This window comes from Zootoca vivipara, chromosome 15 (assembly GCF_965207765.1).
Source record: "Zootoca vivipara chromosome 15, rZooViv2.hap1.1, whole genome shotgun sequence".
NCBI lineage: Eukaryota > Metazoa > Chordata > Lepidosauria > Squamata > Lacertidae > Zootoca > Zootoca vivipara.
Window position 1 is genome coordinate 1350599 of NC_142598.1, and position 23303 is coordinate 1373901.

A 23303-nucleotide genomic window follows, 5' to 3' on the forward strand; every position below is an offset into this window, starting at 1 on the left:
TGGCTGGGCCCCTTCACGGTCACGCAACAGGTCAACCCGGTGGCATACAGGCTGGCACTGCCAGAGGACATGAGGGTGCATCCAGTGTTTCATAGATCGCTGCTGTCGCCGTACAGGGAAAGCAGCAGGCTCCGAGACAGCGAACAAACCCCCGAGGGAGGGGGGGAGAGGGCAAGCAGGGAGCAACTCAATGAGGCCACGGCCATCCTGGATTCAAGGTGGGGGGTGGGGGGCCTGGAGTACCTCATGGCATGGGAGGATGCTCCACCGTCCCAGAATGAATGGGTTCCCGCCACTCAGATACAGGAGGAATTCTTGGTGGAAGAATTTCACGCCCTCTTTCCCCACAGACCCAAGCCCTGGCACATGGAAAGGGAGGGGGAGGAGGAGGAGGCACGGGAGAACAGCTCACCATGGCGCTGGGAAGCGGAGTTTGAGGAACCAGAGGATGAGGTATGGGTGTCGCCAAGATCCACCCAGTCAGAGGAAGGAGCAGATTGGCAAAACATTTTTACCCCCACCAGCTCTGACGCCACGGACTTTTTGGGATTCCCGTCCTCCCAGGCGGAAGGGGGGGGCTCGCAGGACTGGGGGGAGGTGTTCACACCAACGGGCTCGGAGAGCACCGAGTTTTTAGGCTTCCAGTCGTCACCGACACATGGGGGGGGCCTGGGGAGGGGTGAAGGAGAGCTTGGGAGGGGGGTGGATGTGAGGGACAGGGGATATCGCGAAGTCCCTCCCCTCCTGAGTTCAAGCCCATCCCCGAGCAAAGGGGAAAGCAGGGAGAGTTCCGATTCCAGTGGGGAAGCAGGAAGTCGTGTCCGAGGCTCAGGCAAGGTAGAGGAGCCAGGGTCCCAGGTGGGACAGGAAGGGGCAAGTAAGGGGGGAAGACCCATCCCCCCAACTCCAGAATTACGCAGGAAGAGGAGGGGCAAGAGGATGGGTCTGCCAAAGCTTTTGTGTTGGAGAAAGACGCGCCAAAAGCCATTAGGAGGTTCTGAAACCGACTGACAACATCGCTCCGTGTAAATAGCAATGACTTGAGCACTGTAAATACGCAGCACCAATAAAAGAATAAAATGCAGAGCTGCGTAGCGTCGTTACTCTGAAGTAGTCCGCTCCGGGCACTGTGACAGTTTGTTTTCTATCATCATAGAATCATAGAGTTGGAAGAGACCACAAGGGCCATCCAGTCCAACCCCCTGCCAAGCAGGAAACACCATCAAAGCATTCTTGACATATGCCTGTCAAGCCTCTGCTTAAAGACCTCCAAAGAAGGAGACTCCACCACACTCCTTGGTAGCCGAACAGCTCTTACTGTCAGGAACTTCTTCCTAATGTTTAGGTGGAATCTGTTGGGCAAAATACGCACCAACCAAGTGGCAACAGCGGCAGGGTCGACGAAATAACAAAGTCGTCTTCAGTATCTTTGCTTGCTTTTATTTACAATTATATACAACACACTCCTCTACTCCTTTCCTCTCATTTCACAATACATCGCCACCACCACACCCATGAACCATTTGGGTAGCTTAAATACAGAATTCAAAATAGTCAATTACCCAATCACATTACAGTAAGCAAACTCCACCTTCAATTATTCAAATTAGCAAAAGCTCACAGGTGTGTTAACATTCAGAACAAGGTTACAAGCACACATCTCTGTGTAGCACCATTGACCACATCAGTCTTAAAGGAAAAACCTAACGACCCCCTGCTGGTCAATGATGCGTAGCAGTAACATTCAGCATTTTCTGTGTATGTTTAAGGTGCGTAGCTGTTGGCAAAGCCTTTGTAAAAATATCAGCTATTTGCTCTAGTCCAGCTACATATTCAAAAGTAATAATTTTTTCATTAATCATTTGTTTTTCAAATTCCAAGCGTAACCGTAACGTTCTGGTACGTTGGGTATTGCCTTCTGATGTCAAAATGGCTATTCCACTTTGGGAATCAATGTGCACAGGTATTGGTAATTTTACTTTTATTTTTAGGTCTGCAAACAACTGCAAAAACCATTCAATGTCTCTGATGGCTTCAGAACATGCACAAAGTTCACTTTCTGTGGTTGACATACAAATTATATGCTGTCTGCGTGTTCTCTATTCAAATGGACATTCATTGTATCTGTAAACAAAACCGGACACACCTTTATATTTGAAATGTTCAGATGCATGAGATGCGTCACAAAAAATATCGAACCCTGTATCATTATGCGCCTTAAAATGTAATCTGTAATGCAGTGTGTGTTTAAGATAAAGCACCACTCTTTTTAACGCTCAAAAACACTGCTTGGTTGGATTCTCCACAAATGTGGAAAGAAAATTAAAACTGAAAGATATGTCTGGTCTGGACACGCGCTGAATAAAGTTCAGCTTTCCTAATATCGACCAGTAAAGTGTTTTGTCATGAAAAGGTGCATCCTCTTTAGTAAAAGTAAATCCACATGTTAATGGGGTTTCTTTTCCTTTTGCGTTCTCCAAATTTAGCACTTCTATTAAATCTCTTATTTTTGCAGTTTGATGTACAGCAAAAGAACCATCTGCAGCCCTGTCTATTTGCATGGACAGGTAATTCTTAACTTTCCCCAAATCTTTTACATCAAAACGTTTACAAAGTTGAGAAATAAACAACTGGTATTCCTTTAAATGTTTACATGAAAATAATAAATCATCAACATAAACGGCCAATTTGACAACAGAATTTCCACATTGTTTGGTAAAAATGCAGTTATCAGCTTTCCCCTGCACAAACCCAAATTCAATCAAGGTTTGTTTTAAAGTTTCGTGCCAATTCCTGCCACTTTGATGCAGGCCATACAGAGATTTGTTTAATTTACAAACTACCCCAGGTGCCGCATCTACACCATCCGGAACTTTCATGTATATGTTTTCATGCAAATCAGCATTAAGATAAGCTGTGGAAATGTCACAATGGTACAATTCACACCCATTTTTAACAGCGTCTAGCATCATCAACTTTATACTTTCAAACTTCACACTTCACACTTGGAGAAAACACATTCTCATAATCAATGCCTTCCAATTGTTGGTATCCTCTTGCTAATAACCTAGCTTTATATAATAATAATAATAATAATAATAATAATTTATTATTTATACCCCGCCCATCTGGCCGGGTTCCCCCAGCCACTCTGGGCGGCTTCCAAAAAAAACAGAAATTCTAAAATACAGAAATCCATCAAACATTAAAAGCTTCCCTAAACAGGGCTGCCTTGAGATGCCTTCTAAAGGTCTGGTAATTGTTCTCTTTGACCTCTAGTGGGAGGGCATTCCACAGGGTGGGTGCCACTACCGAGAAGGCCCTCTGCCTGGTTCCCTGTAACTTGGCTTCTCGTAATGAGGGAACCGCCAGAAGGCCCTCAGAGCTGGACCTCAGTGTCCGGGCAGAACGATGGGGGTGGAGACGCTCCTTCAGGTATACCGGACCGAGGCCGTTTAGGGCTTTAAAGGTCAACACCAACACTTTGAATTGTGCTCGGAAACGTACTGGGAGCCAATGTAGGTCTTTTAGGACCGGTGTTATGTGATCTCGGCGGCCACTCCCAGTCACCAGTCTAGCTGCCGCATTCTGGATTAGTTGTAGTTTCCGGGTCACCTTCAAAGGTAGCCCCACGTAGAGCGCATTGCAGTAGTCCAAGCGAGAGATAACTAGAGCATGCACCACTCTGGAGAGACAGTCAGTGGGCAGGTAGGGACTCAGCCTGCGTACCAGATGGAGCTGATAAACAGCTGCCCTGGACACGGAGTTGACCTGTGCCTCCATGGACAGCTGTGAGTCTAAAATGACTCCCAGGCTGCGCACCTGGTCTTTCAGGGGCACAGTTACCCCATTCAGGACCAGGGAGTTCTCATATCTCATTACTTTATTTTTATCATTAAGTTTTACTTTGAACACCCATCTTGAGTCTATGACCCGCATATCAGGTGTTTGCTTCACAAAAGTCCAGGTGTTATTTTGATTTAGAGATGCAAGCTCAGAGTCTATTGCTTTTTTCCATTGTTGAGCTTGTGACTTTGGCATAGCTTGTATCTCTTTAAAACTTTTTGGTTCAAAACTAACTTGGTTACAATATACATTGTTTGCAACTTCTTCTATTTCCTCATCAACAGTAGCAATATTTCTACGTTTAAACAACTGCTCCTGTCGTTTTTGCCTTTGTAGCTGTTATTCATTGATGTAACGCTGCGGCTGTCTAGTTATCCTACTGGAGCGTCTAAGCTCTGGTAAACTTTCACTGTCAGCTTTTAAATTTCCTTCCAAAACTTCAGAAATACGGCTAGTAGAGGGCTTTGGACTTAAAGTATGGTCTGAGTTGTCCATTGCCTCTTGTTCCCCTTTAAACTCACATTCTCCAATCTCTGACTGATTACTGTCAGGATCGGTATCAACTGGCTGCTCGTTAGCATCAGCTGTACTCTTTGGGGATATTTCTTTTAGACCATCACTATCTTGAAACTCAGCTACACCATCCCAGTGTACTGAAGGTATAATGCTACGGGTAAGGTGAAACTTTTTTGTGTCTGGTAAATAAATGCGATAATTCCCTTGTTGATATCCCATAAATTTACCTGGGATAACTCTTTCCTGCAGCTTCCCTTTAGCTGGGTAATGCATCATAACATCACTGCCCCAAACACACAAATGCTTTAGATTGGGACGCTTTCCAAAAAGCATTTCATAAGGTGTTACTGTTAATGCAGAATGATAGGATCGATTCTTTATATGAGTATAACAGCTCAAACATTCAGCCCAGAAACTATCAGGAAGTTGAGCATCATGGAGCATTGTTTTTATCCCAGATTGTAGGTTTTTGTTAACAACCTCAGCAATCCCATTCTGCCAGGGACTCCTAGGTGATGACACTTGGTGTACTGTCCCCTGCGCATTTAGGAACTCTTCAAAATCCTGCGACATAAATTCACCTCCAAGATCAGAGTACAGATTTTGTATATTTTTACCAAAATGAGTCTTAACCCAATTGCAAAACTTTTTATACATTTCTAGTGCTTGAGACTTCTTAGAGATTGCATATGTCCAAACATATCTGGTTTTCTAGTCCACAAGTGTTAGCCAGAATCGGGACCCTCCAAGAGATTCTGGCAATGGTCCTACTAGATCACAGTGAACCCTTTCAAAAGGCTCTGCTACTTCTCTCATAGTGCTTTTGCCCTTTCGTACCACCTTAATTTTATGTTTACAGCATGACAGACAGTTCATGTAAAATTTACACGGTTTAATCTCTAGACCATGCACTATATCCCGTGTTTTTAAAACATCTGCAAAGTTTTTATGGCAAAGTTTGCGGTGAGCTTCATGTAAGCAGTTTTTATGTGGCTGGCAATTTGCCAACCCCTGCCTGCTCCTATTGGCTACACCACAACAGCTATTGCTTCCTCCTGAAGAGGAGTGAAACATGAGCCTGTAAAGCCCATGAGTCTGTTTTGCATAGAGAACCTGCTTATTGGCCCGATAAAACCGGCACATTTTTTCAGTAAATTTAGCTCTAACACCTTGACGTGCAAACTGATAAACCGATAATAAATTCCCACACAATTCAGGGCAATAAACAACATCTGATATAGTAATATTCAAACCATGCAGTTTTATAGTACCCTTCCCAAGTGAGGGCAAAAGTATTCCATTCGCTAAATGCACATTTCCAGTTTCTGGTGTGTAAGTTATGAAGAGACTGCGATTGCTGCACAAGTGCTGCGATGCGCCACTATCGATGATGAAAAAGTCCCAATTACCTCTTTTAACCTCACAAGGCTGTGGTTCTGCAAAGAATGCTTGTGGCTTGGGTCGACTACCTTGCTGCGGTCGCTGCGAAGGCTTCCACGCCTGAGTGGCTGTGTGTCCCTTTTGCGACCTAGAGGAAGTCTTTTTACTCTTTGCTCTGCATTCCGAAGCAAAATGCCCCAAAAGGCCACAGGCAAAACATTTCTTGTTGGCTCTTAAAGCTACAACATCCCTGTAGTCATCTGAATGAACACTCTGCTCTTTGGGAACCGGCATAACAGAGGCGTCTCGCCTGTCCAGCTCTGCCATCAGTTTTGCAGTCACGCCTTCAATACTCAGCTGGTCAGGAGGGACCGAAGCGAGCTGGCTTGCGACTGCATCATACTCTTTGTTTAATGAGCAGAGGATTATAAAACGAAATTGATTAACAGGAACCACAACGTCTCTTCTCAAAAACTCCAACCTGATTTCCTGTAAATGTCTCAGGTGAGCTGCCAAGTCACCGCCAGGTTGCAGCTTTGCCTGATAAAGCTGGCGGTAAAAAGCCAAGGCTGACGCGGACTCTTTTCTCAAATGGACCGCAGCCAAACTCTCCCACATCTCTTTAGCCGACGTTTTATCTCTGATATACACAACTTGCTGGTCAGACACTGCCATGTTTATAAAAGCTTTGGCTTTGTTATCCCCCCGTATCCATTCAGGAGTAATTATCTGAGGAGGGTCATCTGTGGCATAGTCAAAAGACTATAATTACCATCAGTTAGTTGAGGAAAGGTAAGCACCATCTTTTCGCCGTCATCCATCCTGGATATACTTCTGGCTCCTTTTTGACCGGCAGATAGCTCAGCCTAGCAGCCCTCTTAGCAAGCAGTTCAAACACCCATGCGCAGTTCCTGGGCCCATAACCGGATGTTTGGCAAAATACGCACCAACCGAGTGGCAACAGCGGCAGGGTCGGCGAAATAACAAAGTCGTCTTCAGTATCTTTGCTTGCTTTTATTTACAATTATATACAACACACTCCTCTACTCCTTTCCTCTCATTTCACAATACATCACCACCACCACACCCATGAACCATTTGGGTAGCTTAAATACAGAATTCAAAATAGTCAATTACCCAATCACATTACAGTAAGCAAACTCCACCTTCAATTATTAACCTTCAATTATTCAAATTAGCAAAAGCTCACAGGTGTGTTAACATTCAGAACAAGGTTACAAACACACATCTCTGTGTAGCACCATTGATCACATCAGTCTTAAAGGAAAAACCTAACAGAATCTTCTTTCTTGAAGTTTGAATCCATTGCTCCGTGTCCGCTTCTCTGGAGCAGCAGAGTTCCAGCTTGGGGGGAACTTCGCTGTTTTATTTATATGAGTATAAAGTGCTGCTAGGAGTGGGCACCACCAATCCTTATTAGCTTTGATAACATCAATGGATATAAGGTCATCTCCGGGTGCCTTGCCCGCCTTAAATTGGTCTTCAGAGTAGGTAACTGGGTCCCACTCAGGCATGGGGGCCAAATCTGGTCTTTCTCTGCCAGCAGCATGGGCTGCATATAAATCAGCGAAAAAGCTCTCCCAGATGTCAGCTGAAATTTGGGGTTCTATCCTTATCGACGGTCTGCCCAGATATTGGGAAATTTGATGCCAAAAGGAGGAGGGATTTCTATTCTCTGCAGCTTTTAGAAGGTTGTTCCAGTTGTTTCTTTCTGCCGCAAGCTTCTTATCCTTTAATAGAGCTTTATATTTTCTCTTGAGGTTCATAAGGTGACTACTAGGCACGGGATCATTTGATGCCCTATATGCCAAGAATTCATTATACAGACGGCTCTTAAAGTGTCTACATTCCTCATCGAACCACTTTTTATGAGGGAAATGATTACTATTCATTACCGGAACCCGAGCCATAGATGGTTTTAGCAGGTCTACTAGCTTATCAGATATTGGCAGTGGCTCATCTGCCTGGATAAGGGAGTCCCTTGTCGCTTGAAGTTGGTCAGACCAAAGGAATTCATTTATCCGTTGAGCCATTTTGTCGGTCCATTTTGAGGCAATAGGCCTCATCTGCAGCTGATTGTTTGTTAAAGGCACACAGGAATACGTGTCCAGATTTCCAGCTAGGGTCAGGGAAAGTTCTAAGGGAAAATGATCACTTTCCAGCCTCGTTACCACCTTAAAGTTAGTGATTTTGGGAATCAACTCTACTGATGTCCAGATAAAATCAATGGTAGAGGCTCGGGAACCTGACCAGAAAGTAAATTCAGCTGGGTAATCAGAACTAAGAGCTCCGTTTAACAGATGAAAATTAAGGGCCAACAAGGTTTGCCTGCATTTAAGGCCTGCATATGTGGCAACACTGTCTTTGAAGTTCCTGGGTAAAAGGTCTGTAGTTAGGATGGATAATGGAGGGTATTTCTTGTATTTAGTAAATAAGGATTTATCAGAGTAAGACAATCGGCCATTAAAATCTCCTGCGACCAGGAAGGTGGCTTCAGAGTATTTATCGAGGAGAGTTTCGAGTGTCGACTGAATTTCCTTCCATCTCTGGTCAACCAGATTTTTCTTATAAACTGGGTGCAGGTAGACATTGATTACCACAAACACTTCCTCTGCTGTTTGTAGCTTTACACCTAGCATGGATGACGATTGGATGTCAATTTGTTCCGCCTGGAGATTTAAGGCCAAGGAGACAAAGGTAGCCAGCCCACCTTGCGGCCTACCTGGTGATGACGGATTCTGTTTTGCACTCAGGTAGAAGCCCTTATACCCTGATAAAAAGAAGTCCTCACAAGCCCATGTCTCCTGCAGTAAAAGGATACGGTTGCTTTTTATGTAAGCAACAAAGGATGGGTCCATCAACTTAGGTTTAATACCAGCTACATTCCAGGATAAGAAAGTAAGTGACCTCCTGGTCACCCCTTTGGGTCATGCTGGCCCTTGCGGAATCTGCTCAGAGAAATCCACCCGGGAATGCATGCTACAAGGGGGAGCAATAGGCTGGAGGAAGGAAGTAATTGTAGCTTGCTTACCAGACATTTTCCGAGCCTCACTTACTGCAGCAACAGCCAAAGACTGGGGCTTAATTATTGGTAACTGCAGGGGTAAGTCCTGATGCACAGGGGTATCACTTAGTGACAGATCCATGGCCTCTGCATCTAAGGTGGAGGGAGATGGACCTTTTAGGTCAACAGTTGCTATAGGGAACATGCAATGTAAGGTAGGTGGAAGGCAACCTTTTCAGTTTGCCTCCAAAAGGGCGTTCAGCCGTGCCACAGCTTCCGAGTTTGACCAAAGGGCTGTCGAATCTCCCACTGGTTCCTGCACAGGCTTAGCATCCCCATGGAATGTACTGCCATATTGAAGATTGGGGGTTATTAAAGCAGGCTCCACTTGGGCTTCAGTAGGATGGTCTAAAATTGGGGGGGGGATTCATCTTATTTATATGGGCATGGTCTTCTGAGTTACAGAGCCAGAGCAACAACTCGTCCAATCTGTCCGTTATCTCTGTTCGTTCAGATTGTGGCAGGTGGGAAAAGGATAGAAGTAATTCATGCTCTATGGAATTCTCCAAATGGGTAGCCTTTGTCAGTGGCGGAAGGGGGACATCAATCCAGCTGATTAGGTCTGCAACCAGGGGAGTTGGAGTCGTGGTAACTGGTAGGCCCTCGGGCTTAACTGCTTTCTTTTTGAGCAAGCAGTTAGGTAAAAGAGGGTATATCTTGGTATTAGCAAAAACTCTTGTAGCAAAAATTCCAAAATTGATTAAATATCTTCTTATGGACATAATACGTGCAGGGAACCTTTTGGATTCAAATGAGAGCAGCACTCTCTGCATCTGAGGCCTGCTGCTAACATGATCAATATGGATCAAATCAATAGAGTAAGGATTTACCCCCAAAAGTCCAGCTAGATGCCTCCTTATCTCACTCTTGTAATACCAGTTAATCACCTGGCCTCTGAAGGGGCAAACTGTTAGGCAGATTTTGGTAGCTTGCAGCAACAGTTTATGGGAAGGTATAGAATGTTGTTCTTCCTTATTTTGTTCATTTTCATGGTTGCAAGCAGCCTGAGGGGTTATGCGAGGTGTGTGAGGTAAAACAGGTGCTCTGGGCATTTGTGTAGTTCTAATCTCTGGTAATGCCTCCTGAGGACTGTCTTTACCTTTTAGTGATACAAGAGAAATAATCTTCTCTAAGGATCCTCGGATGTCTCTTATATATTTAAAGATACAGTCCACCGTTTTTGCAACAAGGTCTAAAGTGGTCGAATGTTCAGATAATGCACCAGCGAGGCAGCTTTCTTGATCTTTAATACAGTCTTCCGAGTGGATATCAGTGATTGTAGATCTTCTTAAATTGATGTTATTATTACTTGAAGGGTTAGCATCCAGGTTATCAAAAGGTTCTTTCAGGGTGACTTCCTCATCAGTCATTTCTGCTAGCGGGGCGAAAGTGTTCGAAACCGGAATATTAAAAGTATCCTTTGTCCTTTCAGAGGAAGGTTCACTAATTTTAGTTTGCTTGGCAAGAGGCAGGCACCCCAGTTCCTCTATGTCCTCTATATCTCTGGTACGTTTCCCAATTCCTCTCCTATTATCAGCAGTGCTGTGCGGTTGTTGAGTCATTTCTCTCTTCATGCAGCTGCCCCCAGGATTCCAGGTCAGTGGATATCTCCCAGATAACCTTGTAAATACTAAACTAACTAAAGTACTAGCTTAAAAAGTAAACTAAAAAACTAAAAACTAAAAAAGCCTAAAGGGTACCAAGGCGATACCGAATTTAACAAATTTCTATAGTAATTAAAACAGTCTTTTAAAAAGATAGATCGGAGAGCTCACGCTGACTGGGTGCCGTTCGCCATCTTTTCGCTGCCGGAGAAGACAGCAATCCAGCTCGTTAAAACTGATTTACAACGCCGACTTCACAAGTATCAACAGTGTGAATTCCTGGCGTTATCAACAGAGCAACCTCAATCCGTCTTCGAGAAGTTTGAAGGGATATAAGGCCACTAATTAAACTTAAAAGAAGAGCTCTAATAAAACTTAAAAAGAGGAGCTCCGGCAAGCACGTCTTACCTCGACGACATCTTGCAGCTCCTCCGGTCATTTTGAAGTGTGATCCTGTCCTCCCAATTTGGTGTCACCTGCAAACGTGATCAGGATGCCCTTAAGCCCATCATCCAAGTCGTTTTTAAAAATGTTGAATAAGACTGGGCCCAAGACAGAACCCTGTGGCACCCCACTAGTCACTACTCTCCAGGATAAGGAGGAGCCATTGAGGAGCACCCTTTGGGTTCGGTCAGTCAGCCAGTTACAAATCCACTGAATGGTAGCATTGTCTAGCCCGCATTTTACTAGCTTCTTTACAAGAATATCATGGGGCACCTTGTCCCACAAATTTTAATTAATTTTCACATAAAGCATATTACATAGTCAAACATTTAATCTCATTACATTTGTTGTATTTGCAATTTATCTTTTACATTTATCCATATCATTGTCTCCTAGTCTTAATTCTCGAATTAGAAATTCAACTTAAGATTCAAGACTTACACTTGGAATTTAAAATTACAAATTTGACTTCCACACTACTTTCTTCTGCTATTGTGAATTCGTATGTCTGGTTGCGCGGTATAACATTCCTTATAGTTTCAGCCCATTTTCGGCTTTCTTCATATCATTATTAAACCTTTATATTCTTACTTATATCTTCTTACTTAACACCCCCCCCATTTTTTTGCTTATTTGTTTGTTTGTTTGTTTGCTATACATTGTATTTGTGTTTTCTATCTGTATATCCAATAAAGATTTCTGATTTGTTGTTGTGGATTCATTTCCTTCTGCGAGTAATTTCTTATTAAAGATGTTATTTTAATTCTACTATCTTCTCTATGTATGTTATAAATTTTCCCCATTCTTTCATACACCCCACTGCCTTGCTGTCTTATTCTCGATGTTAGTTTTGCAATTTCCATGTACTCCACAATTTCCTTTTGCCAGTCTTCCACGGGTCACCATGGGGCACCTTGTCAAAGGCCTCGATAGGCTACATCCACAGCGTTCCCTTTATCTACCAGGCTTGTAATTCTGTCAAAAATGAGATCAGATTAGTCTCACATGACCTATTTTTCAGAAACCCAGGCTGACTTTGAGTGATCACAGGGTTCCTTTCTACCAAGGAATGCCAGGCTTCTTAGCCGCTTCACTTCAGGTTACTCTGGTTGGTGTCCGTTTTTACTCCTCTTGGACCTTGGGAACCACACGAGGACCTAGTGGGCCTACCGTTTCCCTTAAGGCCAGAAGCAGTTATTGCAGTGTCTTTTTCAGTGGCTACAATTCCCAGCATTTCTAACTAGGATGTCAGGGTTCTTTAGAGGAAGGCACCTGTGACTGGTGACCAGAGCTCAGCTTAGCTCCATTCCTTCTTTACTATTGTTTTTATTTTGTCTTAAAAAATGCCCCCACACAAATATAAAATATACTGGCAAATAGGTTTAGACAGTAATATAAATACAAATATCCACAAAAGAACACTGGTGAATGTGTGTCTGTACATGTTGTGGGTGTCCAAAAGCCAGTGTTTCCTGCAGTGGTTATAAGATCTAGAGCTGCCCACAGAAGTGCTAGGCATCAACCATTAAGTCCTCTGCAATGACACACAAATGTTCCTTGTAGAGCCACAGACTATAAAAGCCCTTGGACTCTCGGTACAAACCTTTCCACATACCTGCAGCAATGAAGGTTGTTCCCTTTACCTTATTCTGCCTATTCCTAGCAATAGCATACGAGGCCAAAGTCTACAGCATTTGTGACTTCTACTACGCACTGAAGCCTTTGGGACTGGATCCATTTAAAGGCATCTTCGCAGAACAGTGTGAGTTCTGCCTGTTTGGGTGATCAAACCTTTCCATTGTAATAAATTATTTTGGTCCAATTTGATGTTTTTTCTTCATTTTCTTTTCTTTTCCTGAAGAGTGTATTCCCATGTATTAAATTTCTGACATTGTTCAGAATGTTTCTCTTTTTTAAAGTCATGCTATTTCATTGACAGTGGTGAAAGTTTTCAAAGAATGTGGCAAATTTGGAAACTAAGAATCCATAAAACTAGCAAGATTTAAAGGAGTCATTTGAGAAATTTAGAGACATCACAAACATGTTAGAGGTTATTTGTTAGTATGGTTTATAAGCACTGCTTGCTGTTTGCCAGTATTGTACAGGGAAAACTGAGGTTTGAATCAATAAATCACAATTGAGAATTGTTGAAGACAGCATTTTCAGAGTGTTGAAAGCCAGGCTGAGGCTGAAATTTGACTAACCCAAATAACCACATTTTTCTATTTTAATATTTCTGAAATGGTTTTAGGAAACAAAGTACATCCCTGTACGTTCCTGATTGTCATGTTATACTTTCCTACTAGATCTCTGTGCAGCTGATCAATCAAGCAAACTCGACACGTTCTACTATGAGAATATAGATGGTGTCCCACGCTATGGAATATTCCAGCTAAGTGGCCTTGAGTGGTGTGATAACGGGAGGCACTCCTCCCAGAACAAATGCCACACACACTGTGACAGTGAGTGACTTTTGAGATCCAAGAAAAGAGCTTCTTTCTTTCTTTCTTTCTTTCTTTCTTTCTTTCTTTCTTTCTTTCTTTCTTTCTTTTTCTTTCTTGTTGCACTATCTCAGCAGCAAGGAAAAGTACTCTGCATTCCCTTGCTGCACTTGCCTTCATTATATTTCATATATTTAAAAGATGTTGGTTTAGGGAACTGTCCTTCGGGAAAATTAACCCTTGTTCAGAGACAAAATTTCTGGTTAAAGAATGTTTGGTTAAAGAATATTTACAAGCTAAAGACTGGTTACATTAAATATTGTTTCTCCCAATTGTTATGCAGTGGTTCTGCTCCTTCCTCCAGGGTCGTGTCCAGAAAGTGGTGTTGGGGGATGAGTGTTCAGACCCCTGGGCTCTCACTTGTGGGGTGCCTCAGGGTTCTGTCCTCTCCCCCATGCTTTTTAATATCGATATGAAGCCGCTGGGAGAGATCATCAGGGGGTTTGGGCTGGGTGTTCATCAGTATGCGGATGATACCCAGCTCTACCTCTCTTTCAAATCAGAACCAGTGAGGGCGGTTCTGTGTGAGAGGCTGGAGGCGGTTGGAGGATGGATGGCAGTTAACAGATTGAGGTTGAATCCTGACAAAACTGAAGTACTGTTTTTGGGGGACTTCCCGGTCCTGAATGGGATAACTGTGCCCCTGAGGGAACCAGGTGCGCAGCCTGGGAGTCATTTTGGACTCACAGCTGTCCATGGAGCCACAGGTTAATTCTACCAGCTCCATCTGGTACGCAGGCTGAGACCCTACCTGCCCGCAGACTGTCTCACCAGAGTGGTGCATGCTCTGGTTATCTCCTGCTTGGACTACTACTGTGCTCTAAGTGGGGCTACCTTTGAAGGTGACCCGGAAACTACAATTGATCCAGAATGCAGCAGCTAGACTGGTGACTGGGAGCGGCCACCGGGACCACATAACACCGGTCCTGAGAGATCTACATTGGCTCCCAGTATGTTTCTGAGCACAATTCAAAGTGTTGGTGCTGACCTAAACGGCCTCAGTCCTGTATACCTGAGGGAGCGTCTCCACCCCCACACTGAGATCCAGCGCCGAGGGCCTTCTGGCGGTTCCCTCACTTCGAGAAGCAAAGCTACAGGGAACCAGGCAGAGGGCCTTCTCGGTAGTGGCGCCCTGTGGAACGCCCTCCCATCAGAGGTCAGAGAGATAATTGGGTGGCTTCCAACAGAAAAATAAAACACAGTAATCTATTAAACATAAAAAGCCTCCCTGAACAGGGCTGCCTTCAGATGTCTTCTAAAAATCTGGTAGTTGTTTTCCTCTTTGACATCTGTTGGGAGGGCAGGCGCCACCACCGAGAAGGCCCTCTGCCTAGTTCCCTGCAACTTGGCTTCTCGCAACGAGGGAACCGACAGAAGGCCCTCGGAGCTGGCCGCTCCCAGTCACCAGTCTAGCTGCCGCATTCTGGATTAGTTGTAGTTTCTGGGTCACCTTCAAAGGTAGCCCCACGTAGAGCGCATTGCAGTAGTCCAAGCGGGAGATAACTAGAGCATGCACCACTCTGGCGAGACAGTCTGCAGGCACGTAGGGTCTCAGCCTGCGTACCATATGGAGCTGATAGACAGCTGCCCTGGAAAATACCTAAAGGCATCCCTGTTTAGGGAAGTTTGTGATGTTTTAATGTATTTTGATTTGTGTTGGAAGCTGCCCAGAGTGACGAGGGAGACCCGGCCAGATGGGTGGGGTATAAATAATAATAATAATAATAATAATAATAATAATAATAATAATAATAATAATAATTTTGTTTGTTTGTTTATTAATTTATTAAAACTATTTCTATTTTGCCTTCTAATACATATACCTAAGATGGCTTGGCTTACAATGTTAAAAACCACCAGTCTATAAAACATTAACATAGTTAATGTTTTATAGACTGGTGGTTTTTAACATTTAAAAAGAGATGCAGGTACAGCAGATAAAAATGGTTAATGACTAACCAGTTTAGGAGATTACAGAAATAAATTATACAGGCCAGATACTTGCTGGAAAAGAAAGGCCTTCATGAAGTGACAAAGGAGGAGAAGCAAGCTACGCTGGGATGGCCACCAACCCAACCCAACTCTCCTGTGGTGAAGCACACAAACGAGCTTCCATAGAAAGAACTAAATGCACAGGCAAACTCATAGGAAAGATGATCATTCAGCCATTAATGCTGAATCACCCCAATTTTTTAAAAAATCTACAACATTACATAAAACAATAAGGGATCTTAACTCTAATCAGAAATGATTTTTATATTGTGGGAAAGTTTTGGGACTCTGCTGTTAGGTGGGTGTCATGTTTGGTAGTCTCTCCCACACAGAATAAAACCTCCGACAGTTTTATTACTTAGATTTATTTAGTAATTATCGATTATTTAGCAATTATCGGTTTCAACAGTCTGAGCTTCATTAAATCATTCGTCACTCTCCGAGTCAGTTGCCAGATCTACCCTCTTCCGTGGAAACATGACACTCTCCACCCCTTCCCCCTCCTTTTCCGTTTGACGCTTTTCTGCTACGCCTGCTTTTGGGCCTTTCTGGTCCACCCCTTCTTCTTCTGCATCTTGTTCTCTCCAATCTGTATTCCTATCACAGTGATGGCGGACCTATGGCATGCGTGTCAGAGCCCTCACTGCTGGCACATGCCCATTCGTGGTGTTGTTGTTTTTCCCCCATTTCTTCTCCCGCTCCTCCTACAGCTTGTCTCCGCTAGTAAAACCCGGATCCTTTGTTGTTGTGGTTGCTGCTGGTAGCCAGAGATTGATTTTTTAACCCGTTCTGTGCTGGTTTTTTGGGCACTTTGGCAGACTATGTTGGTGCTGCGTGTTAGTTCCAGCGAAGGTATTATTCATCATTTATTTCTGGTCTCTCCCCCCCCCAAAAAACCCGCAGCAGCTTTGGGGTATCGCCCCCCAAATAGCAAAGCAACTTTTGCACCCCCCAAAAAAACCTCCAAAACTTTGGTCAGCAGCTCCCCCCAAAAAGCTCAACAACTCTGGGCACTTTGTGATAAATAAGGGGTTTTGGGTTTGGTTTGGTTAAATAATTATTTTTTGGTTTACTAAATACAGTTGTATATTACAATTATACATTTTTGTTATTTAAACTATAAATATCACGAAATTATGGTTTTTTTCTCGAAGTGACACACCACCCGAGTTATGCTCAGTTTTTTGGCGAATTTTGACACACCAAGCTCAACAGGCTGCCCCTCACTGTCCTATCAGAACTGCCAGGCTGCTGACCTGAGCGAGATAGTCCCTCTTGCTCTCACTGTGTGAAGGCATCAGATTTCTACTGCTCTCTAATTCTTCCCCCTCCCCTTCGCCTTCCTCGCTTCCTGTGGTTCTCCCCTCTCCCTTTCAGAATCCTCTCTGTCTGTCAGAAGGGGACTGTCTCTGACAGTGGGCTACTGTTTGCTGGTCTAACTAGTGAGTTTCTAAGAGCAGCGGGCCACCTTCATCTTTGCTTGGCAGGAAAACTGGAATGAGAACCTCTTCTCCTGTCTGTGCTTTAATGGGCTGATCCAGTGTGTGCATCTTATGGGAAAACACACACCATCTCCATGCTCTTCATCAAGAAATGCTTCTAAGGGGCGCCGGTGGCGCTGTGATCGAAACCACTGGGCCTCTTGGGCTTGCTGATTTGAAGGTCAGTGGTTTGAATCCTCATGACAGGGTCAGCTCCCATTGCTTTGTCCCTGCTTCTGCCAACCTAGCAGTTTGAAAGCACACCAGTGCAAGTAGATAAACAGGTACTGCTGTTTAAACAGTGTTTCCATATGCTGTGGCTTAGAATCATAGAATCATAGAGTTGGAAGAGACCCCAAGGGCCATCCAGTCCAACCCCCTGCCAAGCAGGAAACACCATCAAAGCATTCTTGACCTATGGCTGTCAAGCCTCTGCTTAAAGACTTCCAAAGAAGGAGACTCCACCACACTTCTTGGCAGCAAATTCCACTGTCAAACAGCTCTTACTGTCAGGAAGTTCTTCCTAATGTTTAGGTGGGATCTTCTTTCTTGTAGTTTGAATCCATTGCTCCGTGTCCGCTTCTCTGGAGCAGCAGAAAATACCTTTCTCCCTCCTCTATATGACATTCTTTTATATATTTGAACATGGCTATCATGTCACCCCTTAACCTTCTCTTCTCCAGGCTAAACATACCCAGCTCCCTAAGCCGTTCCTCATGAGGCATCATTTCCAGGCCTTTGACCATTTTGGTTGCCCTCCTCTGGACACGTTCCAGCTTGTCAGTATCCTTCTTGAACTGTGGTGCCCAGAACTGGACACAGTATTCCAGGTGAGGTCTGACCACAGCGGAATACAGTGGTACTATTACTTCCCTTGATCTAGATGCTATACTCCTATTGATGCAGCCCAGAATTGCATTGGCTTTTTTAGCTGCTGCATCACACTGCTGACTCATGTCAAGTTTGTGGTCTACCAAGACTCCTAGATCCTTTTCACATGTACTGCTCTCAAGCCAGGTGTCCCCCATCCTGTATTTTTGCCTTTCATTTTGTTTGCCCAAGTGTAGTACTTTCCATTTCTCCCTGTTAAAATTCATCTTGTTTGCTTTGGCCCAGTTGTCTAATCTGTTAAGGTCATTTTGAAGTGTGATCCTGTCCTCTGGGGTATTAGCCACCCCTCCCAATTTGGTGTCGTCTGCAAACTTGACCAGGATGCCCTCAAGCCCATCATCCAAGTCATTGAGAAAGATGTTGAATAAGACTGGGCCCAAGACAGAACCTTGTGGCACCCCACTAGTCACTACTCTCCAGGATGAGGAGGAGCCATTGATGAGCACCCTTTGGGTTCGGTCAGTCAGCCAGTTACAAATCCACTGAATGGTAGCATTGTCTAGCTTCTGTCATGGTGTCCCGTTGCTCCAGAAGCAGTTTAGTCCTGCTGGCCACATGACCCAGAAAGCTGTGTGTGAAGAAACCCCAGCTCCCTCAGCCTGAAGCGAGATGAGTACCGCACCCTATAGTCACCTTTGATGGTCTAAATACTATTATGTATATATAGTACATTAACTGATTTACGCCATGAAAAAGTATATATACATTATCCTATATATAAGATGTATATGTTTAATTATGCATTAAATATTTACCCCATGAATATCCTAATACATACTAATACCTGTATATTTCACATAATACATAACTGTTTACTGTACATAACATTATATACCATACAAGTAAAGGGGTCCTTTACCTTCTTCTTTTTTTAACCATATACAACCTGAGGCTACGATGAAGGGGCTCACAGCATTACCATCACAAGATGGTCTTGCTTCTCCCATAGGCACAGCCTTGGATCGAAACACATTGTGCTCTGCCTCCACCTCCTCCTTTTCCAGCCTGCAACCTCCCACCTCCCCCAGTCACATCACAGCCAACTCAACTCTAAACTCTGGCTTTATCTTCTAACTACGGGTAGCTATGAACTGGAGGAGGGCCCCACCCAATTAACACCTGGCACAGAGCCCCCTCTCCTTGGCTTCCTTAATGGCCCATTACCTTTCCTTTGTTTTCTTAATGTCTCCTCTCCTAACAAAGAAGCTAGTCTGGCTTATATTTCAACCCTTGTTGGGTCCAGGAATTTAGGAGAGTCTGACACCCACAAACTCATATTTGGGGTTTTAGATGGATTGATTCTTCATTAACTCATCTTCATTAACCTCCAAACAGACTTCCTAGATGATAATATCACAGATGATGTTCTATGTGTCAAGACAATTGTCAACAGTACGGAGGACATGAGTGCTTGGTGAGTAGCATCAGCTCCTTTTTTTTCTAGAAACAAACAAACAAACAAAAGATGGCTGAAAAATATTACTTAACCTTCAGTAGAAGCTCTATTAGGTGGTGAAAAAGGGGTGCATTCAGACAAGCACATTGCATATTAAATAGCATTTAAGTGTCATTTGATTTTGCTTTAGGCCACTTTGTCGTGAAAAGTAGAGAGGCAAAATCACACGAGATAGGAATAAGAACTAGCTGAACTCAGGCCTGTGTGGTTCAGGGTGCTGATCATTTGGAGGGCCTTCCATTCTTGGCCTTCCCCAAAGGAGCAGCAACCTGTACACAAACCAGCATATCACAAAGGAGTAGCAACCGGCTGGTAAGTATAGGATGCCATCCTGTCCAGGGCTGCGGGGTGGTGGGTGGTGGGGGAGAGGCATCAGGTTGGAAGAAGAGACTGGGTGGGAAGGAGAGTTCAGGTGGGAAAGCCTGCCCCCTACATCCAAAGGCATCTACTCCACCACTACCTTTTTCCAGAAAGACACAACTGGTTGGGTACATCCCTCTTATTGTGGTGTCCCTTTCTGCCTGATGTCCTGCCACCCTGAAAGCTCCAGATTGCTCTGGGTAACCATGGTTATCCCAGGCTTTGTCAACCCAACTTGAGCAATGACTGGCTCTCTCTCCCCCCCCCCCCAAATTGATTCAGGCCTTGACTTGTTTGGGTGCACAGCTGTGGCCAGTTTTCCTGTTGCCAATTCAGTCTTGCAAAACTATTTTTTAAAAATAAATCTGTAGCATTGGACAAATGCACAATAATCAATGTGTTTTTTCCACCCCCACCCCCACCATTCCATTAGGCCACTCTATGGAAAATACTGTGATGAAGGTCGGGTAATTCGTTATTATATCAAGTGTCTTTTTGGTGGAGTTACACAAAGAAGAAAGTATTTGCTTCGGAACCTGCCTTGACTTTTATAGAGAGTCGCATTGTCTCAGGTTTGGTCTGACAATGTGCTTCACTTCAGAGCCTCACCTGTTCTCATTTTCTGAAGCTTTGGATCCCCTGCCCTGCCCCCATGAAACAATGGGAAACAAACAAACACCAATCTCATCTTTAATTTTTGTCAGACAAGGATGAAATTTGCAGCCCCCCCCCAAAAAAAGTAGGAGAAACCAACCAATGCTTATAGTGGCTTTTGTGTTTGTAGAACTGGATGAAATTTGCAGCAGATGTAGCCCCTTTTTAAGGAATGGAGGTGTTATAAGAATTTCAAGGTCATACTATATATATATAGTATATATGGACCAAATATATGGACCAAAACTCCTGAAACCATTTTATCTCCCAAAATGACCTCAAATATTTCTCTGCAAGGTCGAAGGAAATGGGAAATCTCCCCATTGTCTCTTTGCTCACAAATCCTGTCTTAAGGGCACATATAAGATATGAATAGGGCGAGCCTGTGACCTGGACTCAGGAACTGAGTATTTACCATTACAAAGGAATCGCCAGACTGCCAAAATAATGTAATCAGTTATCATTCTCAGGTAACCTGGAAGACAGGTTTTCTGCTGTAGACCGCCTCTTCTGTGATGGGCTCCAGGCCAGGCTATTTAAAATGTCTATATAAGGGCTTGCACACCTTTGTCCTGGGTCCCTCCCCCCTCCTGTGTGTGTGTGAGCACCCTGTTGCAACAGCTTTAATAAAGATCAGGCTTATTGTCACTTTGCTTTTGTATATCCTGGTCTGATCTCTGTTCAATTCCTGACCGGTTTGAGCCTTAAAAGGTATGCTCTCTCTGAAGATCCAGTCTTCCTTAAGAAGCTGAACCCCTTGAAGGGACCCCATTTTTATTCTTATTTCAATTGGCGAGCCAGGCAGGAGTATCGGTTTTACCGGGAATTGGAGGAGCTGAGGATCGGTAAGCCCAGTGCGCACCCAGCCTCTTGCAGGGGGGGATACTGTTCCCCAGCAGACCCAGTTCCTGGCTCTAACTGGGATTCTCCGCAGACCAACCAGAAAAAGCAACGCTGATCCAGCCGGCTTAGGGGTTTTTGTTACCTTGCCCCTGACCGATCCCTCGGAGTTTGTCCAGATCGGGTCATTTTTTTCATCAGGATCCCGAAAGGAAAGGACAGCGAGCTCACGAAGTGAGCATAACGGGAAAACATGGGTTAGTGGGTGGGCTCCTTCAACCACAGCAACCAAAAACTCTTTTCTATCCTCCCCGACTCAATCCCTCAAAGTCTGCCCAGAGAGGGTCGTGGGGTTTTCCTTTTCTTCCTTCACCCTTACCCTCCGACCTTTTCCTTCAGAGTTTGCCCAGAAAGAGATGCGAGTGTTTCTATCCTTCTTAAAATGTCACTCCTCGACCCGATCCCTCAGAGTTTGCCCAGAGAGGGTCATGTGAGCTCTATCACTATTTACTCCCTTTACCTTTTCCTAAACCTTATCAAACGTAGCTGCCCCTCCTTCATGGTGACCCTTGTTGGGGAGGACCTGTGAATGTGAGAACGCAAGGATGTTTGTACCTCTTTAAAACCTCTTTGGTTCTGGGTCCTGATCTGGCATTGTGCTGTGCAAGCGTTCAGTAAGGATTCCGAGCCTAGATTGTGGTGATAGGCAGGAGGTTGCTGTGGGCTCCCTGGTAGTCTAGTTGCACTGTTTGCTTAGGAAGGCCAAGTAAGTAGCCTAGTAAGTCAGGCCAGACGAACGGCGGTACCAATCCCTCAGAGTTTGTCCAGATTGAGTCTACTGTGGGTTATTTATTGTGTTTCCCGGAAAAGTGGGGATAAAACCCCGACTGCAGTATAAAAGCAAAGTCCAGGGCTATTAAAATTCTTTAAATGGGTGCACCTCAATCAAAAGAAATGAACCTGCGGACTCCTGATGGGAAAGATGCCCAGTTAGAGCTTACTTCCCACCGAGACTCTGACAGCCCCCTTCAATTTGTGCTTAAAAAATGTTTTTCATGTGTTTTAAATTGGCCTTAGAGGTAACATCCAGCAACTGCTTATCTTAAATGTGGAGTCTAAAAAATGCAAGCTTGCGTCAAAAAAAAAAAATTGTGTGAGGGAGCTATGTTTTTAGTCTGATCAACTCAAACATAGCAAATATTGAGGAATGTGTGTACCTACCCTTTTTCTACAGTAAGGGGGCAGGGTGAAAGAAACAAGAGAGTTGTAACTTTGAAAATGTTTTGCTTGAAACTTTGAAAATGCTTTGAAAGTTTGAAAATGTTTGGCTTTGTAAACTCCACCCATAATAACAGAGGTCATCAAATTTCATAGAAATATGTAAAGCAGTTATGAATAAAGAAACAGTATTTTGAGGCTTTAAAAAAGCAACTGTATATAATTTTCTGCTCAGTGTACACCAAAATCGCAGTTCATACAAAGCTGATTCTGATGGAGGTCAATGTGGGCAGAGGACTCAGAACAACCATTCACTTGGAATGCTGTTTGGTATGCAAGTTCATCTGTGTTCTTTATGGTGTGTGTTGTGTGACTGTCAGCACAATCTTAGGCTCCACCAGCACTATACCTTATCATGTCACTTTGAACAGCCATGGCTTCCCTCAAAGAAACTTGGGAACTGTTGGTTGTTAAGCATGCTGAGAGAGGTTAGGAGGCCTCTAGTCCTTCACAGTTCTCAGAGTGGATAAACAAATTATTCAATAACCCAGGGAATTGTTATTTCCAAAGCTTTATTCCAGCATTCACTGTGGCCAAACACAGATCAGGTTAGAAGGTGCACAAATCAGCAGTTAAAACAGAGCATTAACTTTAATTTTTTCTTTATTAAAGGGTAAAGGGAGCCCTGACCATTAGGTCCAGTCCCAGACAACTCTGGGTTTGCGCGCTCATCTCTCATCTATCATCTCTGCCCAACAAGACAATGACAAAAATCCACCAACAGCATACAAATCAACCTGACCCGAAACACCCACCCACCCCACTCACAAATGAAACAAAGACCACCACAGCCAACCACAAATAATAATAATAATAATAATAATAATAATAATAATAATAATAATATTTATATGTACCCCGCCCATCTGGCTGAGTCTCCCCAGCCACTCTGGGTGGCTCCCAATCAAATATCAAAACCATACAGCAATAGCACAATTACAAGTCACAAACAATACATAAACCACATCAAAAATA

General features: G+C 43.9%; 1 protein-coding gene across 1 annotated transcript; it reads left to right on the forward strand.

Annotated features, from left to right (window-relative positions):
• The first annotated feature begins 12498 nt into the window (after positions 1-12498).
• Positions 12499-22752, forward strand: LOC118097572 (lysozyme C, milk isozyme-like). Its single transcript, XM_088658739.1, has 4 exons — positions 12499-12637; positions 13182-13337; positions 19076-19154; positions 19990-22752. Exons 1-4 carry the CDS (start codon positions 12499-12501, stop codon positions 20099-20101), a joined length of 486 nt encoding a protein of 161 aa, XP_088514865.1. The 3' UTR covers positions 20102-22752.
• Positions 22753-23303: the final 551 nt, after the last annotated feature.